The following is a 17,571-nucleotide window of genomic DNA, read 5'->3' on the forward strand; positions in this document are numbered from 1 at the left end:
AAGGATAGGCAGATAATAGAAGTATTGATTAATAAAGCATACAATTGTCTAGACTTAATTAATAGGGGGATAGACTACAAAAGCAAGGAAGTCACATTATGTCTGAACAGAACATTGTATTGCTTCATGTTCAGATGCTATACTTCAAGGAATATGGCAGTTAGCTCAGAGTACAAGAAAGATTTGCAACAATGGATCCATCAGGGAGAAGCTTCAGATGTAAAGTGCATAGATAAAGTGAATCAATTGTACGGTTTTATTTGTAGAAAAGCAAATTGTATGAGATGACAGGTAGTGCACAAAATCAGTAGGGCTGAACAAAGTAGGTAGGAGGTAAAATGCTTCCTTGTCGATGGAAGGGAAGCTTCAAGAAACAATTATTTCTGATGGAATTAGTCGTCACCATAGTTAAAGGTGGACTTCATTAGGAAGAACCAGTGTTGATTGCTAAAGGAGATTTTGCTTCACTAACTTGAGGTACCTGAAAGGCTGACTGAGGGTACCACAACTGATATACAGGGACATAGATCATGCCATACAACAAAACTGTGAGGAAAGTTATAAGTATAAAAGAGACAGCAGCAAAGGTCTGAGTAATAGGAATCAAAGAAGTGGTCAATGGAGAAAGATTATAGTGGAGTTCCGCAGGATTGGTATTGAAACACTTGCTTTTCTTGATATATTCATGATATGGACCTTGGTGAGCAGGGAACAATTTTGAAATGTTGCTCATGACATGACATCTGAAAGAATTGTCAACTGAGGGAAGAATGGTGTGGAACCTCCAATAGGACATTGACAAGTTAGCAGAGTGGCAAGATAGGTGGAAATGAGGTTTATGCAGTCAAGTGTCAGATGGCGCACAATGTTAGGAAGAACACAAAACAAAATAACATTCGGGGTACAATAATCAAGGTGACACTGGAGCAGAGGGGTGTGGATTCATAGGTGCACAGATCATTGAACTGGCAGGACAAGTGGAAAGAGCAGTTAACAAGGCATAGCATCCTCAGTTTTATTAACAGGGACATGGAGTACAACAGCGAGGTGGTCATAGTGAACTTGTACCAGACTCAATAGATCCCACCTGGAGTATTTTATGCAATTGTGGGTGCCACATTATAGAAAAGATGTTAGCACCAAGAGAGAGTGCAGAAATATAAGAATGGTTCCAGGATTGAGAAACTTCAGTTATAACAGAGTTAAGAAGTTGGGACTGTTCTCCTTGGAGAGAAGGCAGATGAGAAGAGATTTTGAAAACTTTTATCAAATTATGACAGGTTGGACAGAGTAAATCGTGAGAAGCTCTTCCTGCTCATAAAGGGAACAAGAACAAGAAAGCACATTTAAAAAGTGAAGCAAATGAAGCAAGCATGATGAGTGAAAGTAGCTTCTTTCACACTTGTGATTAATTAGGGTTTCAAATGCACTGTGCAGAAACATGGTGGAGGCAGATTCAACTGAGAGAGCACTGAATAATTAATTGGCCAGAAGTATTATGAAAGGGGGAGAAAGGATATGGGGGGGGCAGGGTGAAGAAGACTGACACCAAGTAATGATGCTTGTTTGGAGAGCTGGTAGAAGCATGATGGACAAACAGTCCTATTCTGTGCCGTACAAATTCTGCGATTATGTGCAGCCAAGTTGCAGAGAGACTTGAAGAGCCTTTTGTAGGCGGTGGTGTTACCATATACTGGATTAGTGGTGCTGGAAGAGCACAGCAGTTCAGGCAGCATCCAACGAACAGCGAAATCAACGTTTCGGGCAAAAGCCCTTCATCAGGAATAAAGGCAGTGAGCCTGAAGCATGGAGAGATAAGCTAGAGGAGGGTGGGGGTGGGGAGAGAGTAGCATAGAGTACAATGGGTGAGTGGGGGAGGAGATGAAGGTAATAGGTCAAGGAGGAGAGGGTGGAGTGGATAGGTGGAAAAGAAGATAGGCAGGTCAGACAAGTCAAGGAGGCAGTAACTGAGCTGGAAGTTTGAAACTAGGATGAGGTGGGGGAAGGGGAAATGAGGAAGCTGTTGAAGTCCACATTGATGCCCTGTCCTTGTCTATCTTGGCAACTTAGGGTGGCACGGTGGCTCAGTGGTTAGCAGTACAGCTTCACAGCGTCAGGGACCCATGTTCGATTCCATCTTCGGGTGACAGTCTGTGTGGAGTTTGCACATTCTCCCAGTGTCTGCGTGGGTTTCCTCTGGGTGCTCCAGTTTCCTCCCACAATCCAAAGATGTGCAGGTTAGATGAATTGGCCATGCTAAATTGCCCATAGTGTTCAGGCATGTGTAGGCTAGGGGTAAATATAGAGCAATGGGAAATGGCTTTGGCTGGGATACTCTTTGGAAGGCTGAAGGGCCGATTTCCATGCTGTAGGAATTCTATAACAATTTAACGTGAGTTACTATAGTTGAATGCATAGTTGAATTGGTACACAATACAGACACTGGGCGTCAGTGGCAAAGAAAATTCATGTTAAAAGGTGGCAGACGATATGCTAATCACATAGGTTACTTTTTTTTATAATCAAGCTTCTTCAGTGTTGGAAAAGCTACATTCATCCAGACAGATAGCAAATACTCAATTGCACTTCTGACTTTTGGTGGATAGGCATTTAGAAAAAAGGGGATTTTTTTCGATAAAGAATTTGATATACATTCGAAGGAGGACGTTAAATATTGTAAATGAAGTCCAGCTATATAAAACCATGAAAAGCAAAATCTTCCTTGGTTTTATAAACTGGCAAAGAATGCAAGTGAAAATAAATTTGATATGTTTATACAGTGAGCCTGTCAGATTGGAATAATGTGCTGTTTTGGGCATTCAGATATCATAAGGACATTAAAGACAAAGCAAAGCAAGATATTGCCAAGGCAAATATTTAGATACTGAGACTACTTATGGGAGACAGTAAAGGAAAAATTTTAATTGAGCTTCTAAAAAAAAATCATCAAATGCTTTGCTAAGTGATAAGTGATTAGGGAAAGACTCTCTAGTTAGTCTAATTTGGAGGCTGTTATTAAGAAATCAATTTAAAATTTATTATAATTTTCTCTTTTGAATTTTTCTTTGTCATTCATAGGATGTGGGCCTCACTCATTTAGTCAGGATGTATTCCCCTATTCCTGCATGTCCTCGAGAAGGTGGTGGTGGTGAACTACATTCTTGAAGCGCCCAAATCCTTGGGATGTAGCTACATTCAGTGCTGTTAGGAACGTTAGACACAGGAACAGGAGCAGTCCATCTAACCTGTTTGGTTTACTCTTGACATTCAATATGATCATGACTGATCAAACACTTCAACGCTGTTTAACCACATTATTCCCATAATCCTTCATACCACTAGTAGCCAGAAATCTCTATTTTTGTCACACACAAGAGAATTCCAATGATTCACAACCTCACAAGCAAAAAGAATTCTCATCTAGGTCTTAAATGGCATCTTTGTTATTCTGGGTCACCTTGTTCTAGACTGGTTGTTCCCAACATGGAAACACCTTACCTGCATTTACCCTGTCAATCCCTTTAAATATTTTATAGGTTTAAATTAAATCATATCTTATTTTCCAAAACTCTAGAGAATACTAGTCTACTTTGCTTACTCTCTCTTTATAAGAGTCCCGCTATCCTGGGAAGAAGATAGCGGGACTCCATAAGGAAGGAGTTCCAGGATTTGAACCCAGTGACATTTGAGAAATGGAGATATAGTTCCAACTTAGCATGGTGCATGACTTGGAAGGAACTTGCATCATCTGGTGCACTTGTCTTGATAAATGGTCAAGGTCATGGTTTGGAAAATGTGTCAAAAGAGACTTGAGTTGTTGTGCATCTTGTAGGTAGTACACTGACACCACTGAGGGTCAGTAATGAATACTGAAGATAGTGGGTAGGGTCCCAATAAAGTGGATTACTTTGTCCTGTATGGTGTGAAGCTTCAAGAATTGTTGAAGCTGCAATCATGTAGGGAAGTGGAGTGTACCTCAGCACTCCTGTCCTGTGCCTTGAATATGATGGATAGGCTTTGGGAGACAGGAGATGAGTTACACATCACATAATTTCGAGCATCTGACTTGCTCTTTTGACACATTTTTTATATTGCTGGTTTGCTTCGGTTTACGGTCAATGGTAACTACTGAATTATTGATTGTGGAGGATTGCGAATAGACAAAAATCTTCCAACAGATCAAGCTGTACATGTACATACCCCGTGTGCTGCAATTACAACCTGATGCACAATGCCTCTCTTCCCCAGAAAATTAAAACTCTGGATCTCCCTCAAACTGTTGCTATTTGTAAAATTTTCTAATTTAAATCTGCTTTTTTGCAAAGGGCAATCCTTTGTAATTATTCTTCTTTCTTCTTGATTCTTTTCAGGAATGTGGGCATCACCAGATAAACCAGCATTTATTGCTCATTCACAATTGCCCTTGAACTGAGGGGCTTGCTGGACCATTTCAGACAGCAATTAAGAGTCAACCATATTGCAGTGAGCCTGGAGTAACATGTAGGCGAGACTGGGTCAGAATGGCAGATTTCCTTCCCTGAAGGACATGAGTGAACTAGGTGAGGTTTTTATAGGAATTGATGATAAGTTTTGTGGTTACCAATACTGAGGTTAGATTTCAATTCCAGGATGACTGATTGGTATTTACTAATTCAAACAAACAAATGCAATTAAACAGGATAATACACCACAGCAAGAAATGCTGCATGCTACTGCTGTACTAGCAATGCCATCAACAAGCTGCCACTCCAACATCCTAATTTCACTATGGTTTGGATGACCACAAAGTCTGGATTGAATGTCTGCCATTTCAGTTAAGTAGTTTCACTCCCAGGTTTTGGGATGGGGTGAAGGTGAAGACCCAATGAAAGAAAACATTTTTCTGCAATTCTCGGTGTTCAAATGTTTGTCAGAAATCTCTGGACTCAGAAAATTTAGTTAAACAATTCACAACAATACTTTCCCTCCAATATATTCACATGAAGAAGCACTTGATTTACCTTAGTACCAAAAAGCAATTTTGTATTTCAAATTGGTTTCCAGCTTTGAAGTTGTGTCAATTGTTCCATACAATGCACTGACATAAAATAAAATGAGAATCATATTTCACAAAACATGCAAATTTGTAAAGTCATTTTTTTAAACTTGCACTGACCTGTAGCTACCCAGTTTAACCCAGATAATGTCCTTGTAATGTGGCTTCTTGCCTGCTTTGCAATCATTGCAATACCAACTCCCTTCTGGCATATCAATGTTTAGGCATTCTGGATGAAATGCTGCAGGACAGGACTCACAGCACAAAAGGCTCCCACCTGTAGGAAGTGAGGTAAAATTAACATGGAAACTTTTTTAATAGAAATTCACATTGTGTTTAAAATAAACAGGTGCATTTAGATAGCGTTTCATTAAAAATTTTAGATACACAAAAAGTTCAGTGCATGCTGACATCTGACTATAATGGGCACTAATATTGAGGACTGATTTGAAGTTTCTGAGAAAGTTTACCTGTCAAAGGGATCACCGGGAAACTGGCGTTTCTCCAGACAGAGAACCGGAACATTTAATTGATACTTCCTATTCATTTATGATTACTTTATGCTTGGACAATGTCAGGCAGATAAATGTCAAAAATTAGATGTCATCTTTCTTTGCAACTACTTGTGTTGCAGCACTAAATGTAGCTGATGACATGGAGTCAGGTCATATTTGCATAGAAATAAGCCAAGATTCCAACATAGGCGAAAGGCAATTCATTACTGTAGGAGATTAACTCTGGGTGAACTGAAAGAGACTGGCACAACTGAGTAGATACCCGTATGATAGTCTGCCAGTTATCAAAACACCACCCAAGTTAATGTGTTGATGAAAATTTGTGCTGGGTTGTACTTTGCTAAATAAGGTGTGCAAATCCAGGAAACAGTGCATCAGGAAGGGACACAAAAACAATTAAAATGGTAAGTTAATGACTGAAGTTTGGAAAGAACATGAAGGTAATGACAAAGAAACCAAAAAGAAGTCAACATTGGTGAGTATACAAGACTAACTCTACATATAAACAAGCCAAGATGATTTTGAGAGAGCACGCGAGTGATCAATTTTTCATTTGAAGAAATGCACCAGTAAACTTATCCTCAAACTAACCTCTTGAACACACAAAGCACCAGCTAACATTGACATGAGCATGATGACTGTAGCCTTTTTTTGGAACGAAATGGTTGCTGCAAATAATACTGTTGGCTGTCAGTATCACAGACCCTGCTGCAATGCAGGTTTCCCCTCCATGATAAGCCACAGGACAGCGGACACATCGCATCATTCGCCCTGCTAACAAAGAGAATTTAGTGTCATCCTTTGACTAAAACTTGACAGTTTCTTTTCGCTCCTCTCCAAATTTACACATGTTAAAACAGATCATCACCAAAATATGTAACTTAAAAGTATTATGGCATCAACCAAATGAAAATCCTTTACTCCTATGAATGGTACATTTGAATCACTGAATCCCTACAGTGTGGAAACAGACCATTTGGCCCAACAAGTCCACACTGACCCACCAAAGAGTAACCTCCCAGACCCATTCCCTTACCCTATTACCCTAAATTTACATCTGACTAATGCAACTAACCTACACATCCCTGAACACTACGGGCAATTGAGCATGGCCAATTCACCAACATCTTTGGACTGTGGGAGGAAACTGAAGCAACCAGCAGAAACCCACACAGACAAAGGGAGAATGCGCAAACTCCACACAGACAGTTGCCCAAGGCTGGAATCAAATCCAGGTCTCTGGCGCTGTGAGGCAGCAATGCTAAGCCATGAGCTACCATATAGCTAAATTTACTGATAAATCCTGTATTCCCTGGAATTTTAAGTAATTGAATATTTGAAGACAAATATATCAAGAGACAAACGGAAACATAATTTATATATAAGGATACCTGAGAAAGCATCTTAAAAGATTTATATAGAAAATATTTTGGAAAAATGCACAAATTTAGAAAATCAGATTGTTTATTCAGAGTCTCTGATGGAAAATGTGTGAAAGAACAATCACTAGATAGTTTACTAGCTTGATTTTGAAAGTGTTTCTTCTTTTAAGTGTGCATTTATTACAGATTTATAAAGAATCTTTTGGCTCATGAAATTTGTGAACAATAAAGACCATAAAGACAGGAGAAGTCAGCCATTCAGTCCATTGAATCTGCTCCACCATTCAATTAGATCATGGTTGATCTGATAGCCCTGAATTCCATTTTCCTGCTTTTCCTCACAACCCTTAATTCCCATACTGATTAAAAATCTATCTTGACTATACTCAACAGCAGTTTCAACAGCCCTCTGTGATAAAGAATTTCACAGATTCACTATCCTCCAAAAGAAAAGAAATTCGTCCTCATCTTTGTCTTAAATAGGTGACCCTCACTCTGCGATCATCTCCCGGTCCTAGAGTCTCCACACCAGAGGAAACAACCTCTCTGCATTTGATGTGTTGTTTCGTGGAATGTCACACAGAATTTCTTCAATTTAAATAGATATTTAAATTGCATTTAAATGAAGGTCAGTTTTTCCAATTAACATCTCAAAGTTGTGGGGTATGCAGCTTTCAGATTAGATTACTCACAGTGTTGAAACAGGCCCTCCGGCCCAATAAGTCCATATCGACCCTCCGAAGAGCAACCCACCCAGATCCATTCCCCTCCATTTACCCCTTCACCTAACACTACGGGCAATTTAGCCTGACCAATTCACCTAACCTCCACATTTTTGGGCTGTGGGAGGAAACCAGAGCACCCGGAGGAAACCCATGCAGACATGGGGAGAATGCGCAAACTCCACACAGACAGTTGCCTGAGGCAGGAATTGAACCGGGTCTCTGGCGCTGTGAGGCAGCAGTGCTAACCACTGTGCCACCGTGCTGCCCCCTGATGTGACAAATTTACAGAATTGCATATCCACATGAAATATGACTTGGCTTTCATGCTATACATTATTTCTACTGCTTCCCTAAAGAAGAGCTTGAGAAAAAGTAAACATAACAAGGATACATGATTTGTATTTAATTTACCTTTTCGTAATTTATTAAAATAATCTTCCTAAGGTTTTCCAGTATTATAACGTAGTTACTATGCATCAAACCCAAAAAATGAGCTTGATAACTCAACCCAATTCAAATGCTCGTTTAAAATGATCAGGTGGTTTTCATCCTTACAAACTGTTTGAAGTAACTCAATGTAAAATTCCACAAGCAATTCACCACTTCAGAAGTGAAGTGAAATCTTAATATGCTATACATCAACTTTGTGTTAACTATCACCTCATGAGCCAGCAATCTTGATAAACCCACAGAAATGATATACCTCAAATACCACAATCTCTACAATGACAGTGTAGTCAGTGCAGTGTCCAAGTGACAAGGCTCTCTGCCATTAAGTTTTAATTAAGGCAAAGTTGCATTATTATTTAAGTGATTTATATTGTACATGTACGTTTCTATTATTTAGAGTGTTTTTACATAGATTATATGGACCTCTTGATCAAACAGTACAGGCCTGGTCCCATAGATGCCAGTTAATAAAAAGTTTGCTGTGTTTAAACAGTACCACAATCCATGTCCTATTGGTAACAATTGTCTTTTAGGGACTTGGATTAGAAAATCGCCAATTTTGAGGCTGAAACTTTTCTCTCGATACTGAAATTTCCAGGACCCAGGAAAAGACATTGGCAGTCTGCAGAACACAACAAAATAGATAGCAGTGACTGAAAAAAACAAAGTTTTGGCTTCTTTGCTTTTTAAGCTGGAGACTGTAAAATCTCTAAAAACTTCTCTCAGGTTAATTCCTAAATTTAAGTTCAGTAAAGAAACTGGACCTCCTGATATTAATGTGATGAATTGTAGAGCATTCATCTCTCTAAGGCAACCCTGCAATAATCCTGGCATATGACACAACCAGCTGAACTCATTGAGAGACACTTCCTGTGAAAAAGATTTGCTTCTTCAGCAGGCCCACAAAGACGGTTGTCCTACACCAAGGATAGGCTTCATTTCCTTTCCAGTGAGCATAGTTGATGTTACATGGACTCTGGGTGAGTGTTTGATTAACTGATCATTATTTTTCAGCTCACAAATATACAGGATGAAAAAAAGACCACCATGACATACCCATACAACTGCAAAGTTTCAAATAAAGTATCCTATTTTCAATCTCAGTCATACACATCACTTCAGCTGTCAAGTATCCATTGAATTTCTTCCTGCATGTGCTGATGTTGCCTGCATCCCTGAGCAGTCTGAGATTCTAATACTCATTGAAGTCTCGTGACATTCCACTCTATGCACCACAGAAAACACTAACTGATTTTGAATCCAGGCACTCCATCTGCACAAAATCTCTCCCATGTTCCACCTCATTTCTCTCCTTGGCCAATAAATTTTTAAAATACTAGCTAGCATTATATTAATTAGGGAAGAACGTAAAAATAGGTCGGCACCCTCACTTTCTAGTCTATTACTTGTGGTAGAACTTCCAAAAATTTTGTCCCTGGATTCTGGGAATTTTGCCCTACACTCTTATCTTGCTACATCTATTCACACATGAACATATCTCAATAAAATAACCTAATCAATTGCATATATACTTCTCCTACTCTCCACTATCTCCTACTTTCTGTCGGAATCACAATTGTGATGGAGTTGGCATATTTGCACATGCAAAAATATAAGAATGCAGACAATTCTAGGAACATAACTTGCAGGATGAGAAGACCATTATGATATACTCAGATGATTGCAAAGTTGGAAATAACATACAAACTTAATTCTCATTACTTCATCCGCCAGGTATCTATCCAATTTCTTCCTATTTCCGCTAATTGTGCCTGCGTCCTTCACAATTTATTCCACATAACTAATCAACTTCTAGAGAATGGTAATTTAAATATAAACCATCTGTTCAGCTCTGAGATCAAGACTGAATCTTTTCACTGTTTGCAAATGCCACAAAACTGCAGCTGAATAATCTATGTATAACCTTCAAGACAATGATCACTTGATGATGTTAACTCAACATATTTAGTTTCCATAGCTTTGCCTCTAGTGCAGGTATAATCAAGGTAATGGTAGTTATCTTTTGGCATATCACTCCAACGGCAGAGTTGCCCACATCAGAATACTACCTCCTAAACCATAAATGGAATTTCTTATCCTTCCAGCATGTATCAGTGAATTTAAATATTTATGCTTTAGTTCTCAATTTCAAATCATTTCCCTACACTGATACTTATGACCCTAGTATTAATGCCTAAAGCACACTCAGATTTAATTTTACTTTCAGAAACCCACCAGTACTCCATCCCATCCATTTTATACCTTTTAAATTTAAGAACAATTCAATCAACTATTAAAAGTTTTTGGAAAATTCAAAAAAGTTAAAAACTATAAAAAACTTTGTTGATTATAAAAATAAGTTTGAAAATATACTGAAGAATTTATTTGACTCAGACTCTTATCAGCTTAAATATCATATCAGTTTTAATTCACAATTAAAATGAGACATCTAAAACCTATATAAAATTTAAGGACTGTTAAATCATATTTTATGCAAGTAAATTTTAATAACATATACTCAAAGCTACTTAAGGCATTTATACTTCTCTACAACACCTTTTGTTGTTCTGGGATTAGAGGGGTTTGTGGCATGGCAGCTGATACAAGTGTGCAGTGGGCATCGAAGTCTCTTGTTTTCAAAAACAGTTGGGGGATACTTTTTCACACATTCTTCATGGTAGAACTTGCCACACAGGGGAACATTGCAGCGTTTAACATCAGGCCCAATCTTCTTACACACAAAACACGAGTGAACACCTGTACAAAATAAATAAAGAAAAACACAACTCATAATCCAAAGTCAAAAAATCATTTTTTTTCAAGTTCAATAATGCAGTACAGACATTACAATAAATTTAAAAAAGCTAACAGTCCTTTAAAAAGATGCATATATTAAATCATTGTATTTTGCAGCTTTCGTATTATACTGCTGTGTTTGGTCATCTTATCACATTCAGTCTTGACCTGTTGCAGCCACCTGCTGTATGTATGTTCACAGTATTTAAGTTCTAGAACTTTGACTCCATTTCAATGAAGAAATAACGATTGTAGTCCCATGTCAGCATAGTTGTAGGTGGACTTGCAGGTGGTGGCCCCCTGTGTCTGCTATTTTTGTTCTTCTAAGTTACACAGATTGCAAGTTTGGGAGATGCTGTAGAAGAAGTTGCATCTTGCAAGTTCTGCCACTGCAGCATTGAAGGCAGAAGGAGTGAATAGTTTCAAGTATTGGATGGGGCAGGCTGGGCTGACATTATTGGGCTGCTTTGCCCTTGATTGTTTCAAGCTTCTTCAGTAATGTAGGAGCTGCACTTATCAATGCAATTTACCAAAGATCCTTAGATAGCACCTTCCAAACCCAACAACACCTCCCAATGTGGGGGGAGGTGAGAGGCACAGATATGTGGGAACACCACCATCACCACCACCTGCAAGCCACTCACCATCATGACTTGCAAGTATATTACCATTCCTTCACTGTCACTGGGTCAAAACCCTGGAATTCCATCTCTTAAGGCATTGTGGGTTAATCTAAATCAACCAGACTGCAGCAGCTCGAGGTTGCAGCTTACCAGCACATTTTCAATGTCAACTGGAGAAAGTCAATAAATGCTGGACAGCCAGCAATGCCTATGTCCCACAACTGAATAAAAAATAGACTTCTACCATCTAAAAGGGAAAGGGTGGTAAAATGCCACCTCTGCGTTCTTCTCTAAGACACTCACAATATCATTCTCACTTGCTATTCCTTCACCAAAATCCTAAACTGCATCCGGACAGCATCAAGCGACCAACCACCTATTCCAGTGTAATTAGACATGAGCAATAAAGCTGAACCACAAACAAGACTTGTGAATCCTAGTTCATGATTCTCTTAAAGTTAGAATGCAGGTTCAGCTGGCAGTTAGGAAGGCAAATGCAAGATTAACATCCATTTTAAGAGGTCTAAAATACAAATGCAGGGATGTACTGCTGACGGTGTACAATATACTGGTCAGACCACATTCAGAATGTTGTGAGCAGTTTTAAGACTATAAGAGATAGGAGCAGAAATTAGGTTATTCAACAGCCATTTAGCCCATCGAGTCTGCTCTGCCATTCAATTATGGCTGATAAGTTTCTCAATGCCATTCTCCTGTTTTCTCCCCATAATGCTCAATATCCTTGACAATCAAGAACCTATCTCCAACAACCTGGCCTCCACAACTTCTGTGGAAGTGAGTTCCATAGATTCACTACTCTCTGACTGAAGATGTTTCTCCTTATCTCTGTTCTAAAGCTGTGCTCTCAGGTCCTAGTGTCTCTTAACAATGGAAACATCTTTCCAACATCCACTCTGTCCAAACCATACAGTATTCCATATGTTTGAATTAGATCTCCACCCGCATCCCTACAGACACAGAAACTTTAAAAGCCTAGACTTGAAGAAAATCTGAAATAAAACAACTTAAACAGTAAACAGTAAAGAATTACAACTAAAAACTTGAATCTTTTTGTGTGTTCCACATGCAGGACACAAATGATTTGTTAAACATGTGAAAAATTCATTTGACCTTTACAAATATTACCTTTACATATTTTGCATTTGCTTGTCCTCATCTGGTGTTCCAAACACCAAACAAGTGAAAAATAAGTCAATGACTTACAAATAGAGTCACAGATTCATACAGCATGGAAACAGACCCTTTGATTTAAATTATCTATGCCAAGCAGACATCCCAATCTGTCCTCGTGCCATTTGCCAGCATTTGACACATATCCCTCCAAATCCTTACTATTCATATAACCATCCAGATGCCTTTTAAATGTTGTAATTATATCTTCCACTACTTCCTCTGGCAGCTCATTGCTTAGACGTACCACCCTCATGACAGAAAAGGCTACCCCTCAGGTCCTTATTTAAACCTTTCCCCTCTCACCCCTCTATGCCCTGACTCCCCTACCCTGGGGAAAAGACCTTGACTATTCACCTGATCCAGTAGGGCCCTAGGGAGTGTTGCTGAACAGAGACCCCTAGGGGTGCAGGCTCATAGTTCTTTGAAAATTGCGTCATAGACAGGGTTGTGAAGCTGTTAGCATGCTTGCCTTCGTTGGTCAGAACACTGATTTTGCAGCTGATACATTATGGTGCAGCTGTATCGGACATCGGTGAAGCCACTTTTGGAATGCTGCATATAATTCTAGTTGCTCTGCTATAGAAAGAATGTTGTTAAACTTGAGAGGATGCAGAAAACAGTTACAAGGATGTTTCTGGGACTAGAGGGTTTCAGTTATGTGGAGAGGCTGAATAGGCTCAAGCTTTATTTCCCCCAGGAGCTTTGGAGGCTGAGGAGTGACCTTACAGAAGTTTGTAAAATATATTCAAAGGTAGAGCAGGTGTAGAAAAAGATGTGGCATAACGGAAACTGAAACTTTTATTCACTAACTCTTATTAATTCTATAAGTATGAAGGTAAAAAAAGCAAGACTGCAGTTAAATAATGCATGACAATGAAATAATGTTCAAACTCTGGAGTCATTTAATGGTAAAATACTACCTAGCTCGACAAATCATTCAACGGTCACATCATCTTGTTGCCTTATTTTGTTTGCTGTTATTACTGAACTATTTCCTTTCTAAAGTAAACAGATTGTGTTGAAATAAACATCATTTCGGCAAAGCAGATTTGGCAGTGAAGTGTGTATTACTGAAGAACGGAATTGAGGTGGCAATTATGCAGTAAGGAAACACTTTGAACAATCAATGCATGTAGAGAATTCAAACAAAGTGCATTTATAAGACGGAAAAATACAACTTAACCTTATGCAGAATAAACAGCTAGTTGTAATAAAAAAAATGCAGGATAAACTCAGCAGGTTGGGCCGCATCTGTGAAAAGAGAAACAGAGTTAACGTTTCAAGTTCAGTAAGATTCGTCCTCAGTCCTGAACTTCAGACCTGAAAAGGCATAGCGGACTTGCAACATTAACACTGTTTCCAGAGCCAGAGTTGCTCCAGCATTCTCTGCATCTGTTTTAGATTTCCAGCATCCACAGTATTTTGATTTTATTAAACTAGTAACAATTCTATTTTAGCTACTGTAAAAAGGACACAATTAACCTGGAGCTCATGACTGTCAACCGATTTACTAATTTTATTTTTAAGTAAAGCTAGTTAATATTTTACAATGCGATTGCTTTAAACCTGAGGCACACTTCACAAGTTATTTGACTTGAAGTACATAGATTTAAGTTGAAGATCCAAACAGAATGGTGCTGTCAACTTCACAATTCATAGAAATAAAAATATGTTACCTGATGTGCATTCTCTGCACATAAATTTGCCTTGAGGTAACTTAGACAGCCCAAGACAAGCCAAGTGGAATGTCCCACAACACTGTCCTTCACAAAGGAGCAGTTCACCAGAGTTCTCACACATCTATAAACAGAAGAAAAGTCATGCATCAGTCTGTGGAAAAAAAGCAAACAGTCCAGAATCTTTTTTTTTGGAAATACAAAGCCTTAAATTTCGCAAGTTAGTTTTGACTGAAGAGTGTATACTGTTCCTAAATTATGCAAATGTTGACACAGAAAAGACATGAATGTCACTGAGAAATGAAAAGATCACTTTCTCACTATTGTATCTCAGCTGCAGAATCACAAAAGTTTTTTTAAAAATTAGATAGACCAAGAAGACAGTTGCTCACCTTTAGGTGCAGTATTCCTCATTCTTCAAATGAAGATTTGAAGTCCTCCACATACCTTGGGAGAGGTCAGCATACCAACAGGAAAATCACTAGGGACGCCTGTCCCTTTAAGAGACTCAGCCAGAACCACACCACCGCCCCCTTCCCGTGCCCTTATACAGTAACCCCACGTGGCAATCTTCAGTTCTTTTCAACAAGAGAAGACAAGGCAGAAGAGGATAAGCAAGGAGACCAACAAGGAATCCATTGCCCTCTCATTTTTCAAATAGCTAAGAAACTTATTGACGTTAATAAGTGATGATAATTTGATGTTAATTCACATGGTTGTTTTTACAATAATGTCCCACAAACATTAAATGTGTGTCATACAAGCTTAACAAATTCATACATCCAAAGCTAATAATGAGCCCCAAACTTGCCTAAACGATTATGCAAAAGTCTAAAAAATTTTCAATGTGGAGATTAATTTATACGAGCTGGTACATGAATTCAGTACACTCTAAAAGGGAAGTAAACCACTTTACATTACATTTAATTACCCTCCACATACCATAGGTGATTCTCTTCAAAGATCCGCTTCAGAAAAAGGAGGCACATTAAAATTCTTGACACGAGCAAGGTTAACCCCCAAACAAACAGAATAGTTCTGTCTTAAAGTGCAAATGACAAGTAACATTTGGAAAATATGCAATGATTACTTGACGTGGTTTCCTCGTGATATCATTCAGTGCAATGTGCATAAACCAGTCAATACAGCGGCTATTACTTGTGTGAGATGTTTCTTAACAATGAAGTCCAGAACTTTAGATAGTTTCTGCTCCATGGTTCAAATGACTTGGTTTACACTCTTCATTTGCAATTTTGTGTGGGAGAAAATGCACCTTTAAGCCATTAACAAGTAGTGCTGTGTTCAATCCACATTAATGTTATTAACTTGATAAGCCACCACCAACTACAAATGAACATAGAGAAAGTGTCAGGATTTACTTTAGCTCTGAAAGAACCACACTGTGAAGTATCTTCAAACTCCTCAGATATTAGATCATCACGTGAGTGAAGGTACCCATTTCACTATCTAAATATAAAAAAAATTAAAACGCACACAAATAGTGAGCCAGTTTCTTTATTCATAAGTCAAGCACATAAGAAAAATATCCAGCGATCAATAGTTTTTATCACAAGTCAGAAAGACAGATGGAATGCAGTCACATCTGCAGTACTCATGATTTTAGATTCTCTTTCTTGCTCATGAAATAAATTGATCACGTGACCGAACAGCTCTATTTCTTTGTACTGTATGCATACTTGAAGTTCGTCTCACCTGACAAACTCCTTCTTTCTTAGCTGTACCATTGCCTCCTCGCTCTCCTTGGGATTTTTTGGATGATACAGATGAAGCCTCTGTTGGAGTTTCATCTGCACTTTCATCTGCTGACTCCAGCTGTCCATCAAATGATGTCTGAACACGAGGAGTAAAACATAATTATATTTTAATTTAATTAAGCATTATGATGTAGTTTCTTAAAGTGAGATTCATCAACTACAATTACCATTTATTACAAGGCTACAAGAACGATACCAGATGACCAGCTGAGCACTCATGCTATTTTTGGGGAATCTACACATTAGCAATTGCAATGCATTTTCAAAGTTTCAGTACATACGCATGAAAGATTAAAAACTTAATTCAGCAGATAAATAGGCAGCACAAAAGAAAATAAGTGCTAACAACATAAAATACTGCTGACAAAGAATAAATGCAGTCCGCAACAGGATTGAGCTTGAAACTAGTGACTGAACATTTTCCTCAACAGAAACCTGCAGCTTTTTCACAACATCCCGTTTCGGAAAGTTATTAACAGTCTCCTAGCAGGTCAGCCATTTGAACATCTAGTCAGGTACAGTGTATGGGAACACAAATTGAGTTCTATGTGCAAATTAAGGCAGTCAGCTGTCCAAAGCAGGTTCTGGTGATTAGATAGCAAGTAAAATGAAACAACTGAAACATTTATGAAGCAAAGTAGCCAAGTTGTTAGAGGCTCAAGTACACTTGTGACATGGAATGGTCTTATGGGTCCCACATGAATTCCAAACCTTACAAAATCAAAATTCTATTTTATTGCAAACATCCCTTCACGACTGAAACAGTGACAGAAGATATCAAAGCTGTTCAGCTAGTAATAATATTTTGCACTTGCAAACTAAGTATATTAATAATAATAATAGACTTTTAAATACTTGCAGCAATAAAACCATCTCAACTAAACAGACACTTTAAAGCAGAGCTTTGCCAAAAAAATGTACTTTCAAATATATTATTTTAAAGATGGACTAAAACAAGCAATGTAAAAGAAAATAAAATGGTTTCAACTTAGCAAATTATTTGTCATTAAAAAATAAACTTTGGATAATGCATGGAAGCATTTACTACATTTCCCCATTTTTGGGATTTAAGTTTTGAATTTTTTTTTCCCTGAGTTGACATGTTATGCAAAAAGCAGTCATAATGAAAATGTTCAAAAGCAGACAGGTCTGATAGTTTGTTACAGCAGAAAAAAAAGAGCCGAACATACTTGCAGCAGTTCACGATCAAACGCAATAAATGTATGTCTAGCCAGCAAAGCCCATATTCTTGGAATGAAATACCAATAACACATTTCTTCACCCTTCAGAATTGCCTTGAAGGTAAGAGATAGAGGTGGAAGATTGCATTTTAGACTGGAGGCCTGTGACTTGTGGTATGCCACAAGGATTGGTGCTAAGTCCACAGCTTTTTGTTATTT

At 38.3% G+C, this 17,571-nt stretch overlaps 1 protein-coding gene across 7 annotated transcripts in view; it reads right to left on the minus strand.

The window, feature by feature from the left end:
• The window catches only part of LOC140480423 (histone-lysine N-methyltransferase NSD2-like), a 154,789-nt gene that overhangs the window by 36,313 nt on the left and 100,905 nt on the right, over positions 1 to 17,571 (minus strand). For 5 of the 7 annotated variants that reach the window (XM_072575286.1, XM_072575275.1, XM_072575309.1 and 2 more), the window contains exons 11-15: positions 16,110 to 16,247; positions 14,397 to 14,520; positions 10,664 to 10,864; positions 6,142 to 6,324; positions 5,156 to 5,312 (exon numbers count right to left, since the gene is read on the minus strand). In XM_072575286.1, coding sequence (XP_072431387.1) covers positions 5,156 to 5,312; positions 6,142 to 6,324; positions 10,664 to 10,864; positions 14,397 to 14,520; positions 16,110 to 16,247 — 803 coding nt within the window. The remainder of the gene's footprint in view (positions 1 to 5,155; positions 5,313 to 6,141; positions 6,325 to 10,663; positions 10,865 to 14,396; positions 14,521 to 16,109; positions 16,248 to 17,571) is intronic. The other 2 variants (XM_072575317.1, XM_072575301.1) reach the window with 1 other exon arrangement.

Source organism: Chiloscyllium punctatum, chromosome 1, assembly GCF_047496795.1.
Source record: "Chiloscyllium punctatum isolate Juve2018m chromosome 1, sChiPun1.3, whole genome shotgun sequence".
In the NCBI taxonomy this organism is placed as follows: domain Eukaryota; kingdom Metazoa; phylum Chordata; class Chondrichthyes; order Orectolobiformes; family Hemiscylliidae; genus Chiloscyllium; species Chiloscyllium punctatum.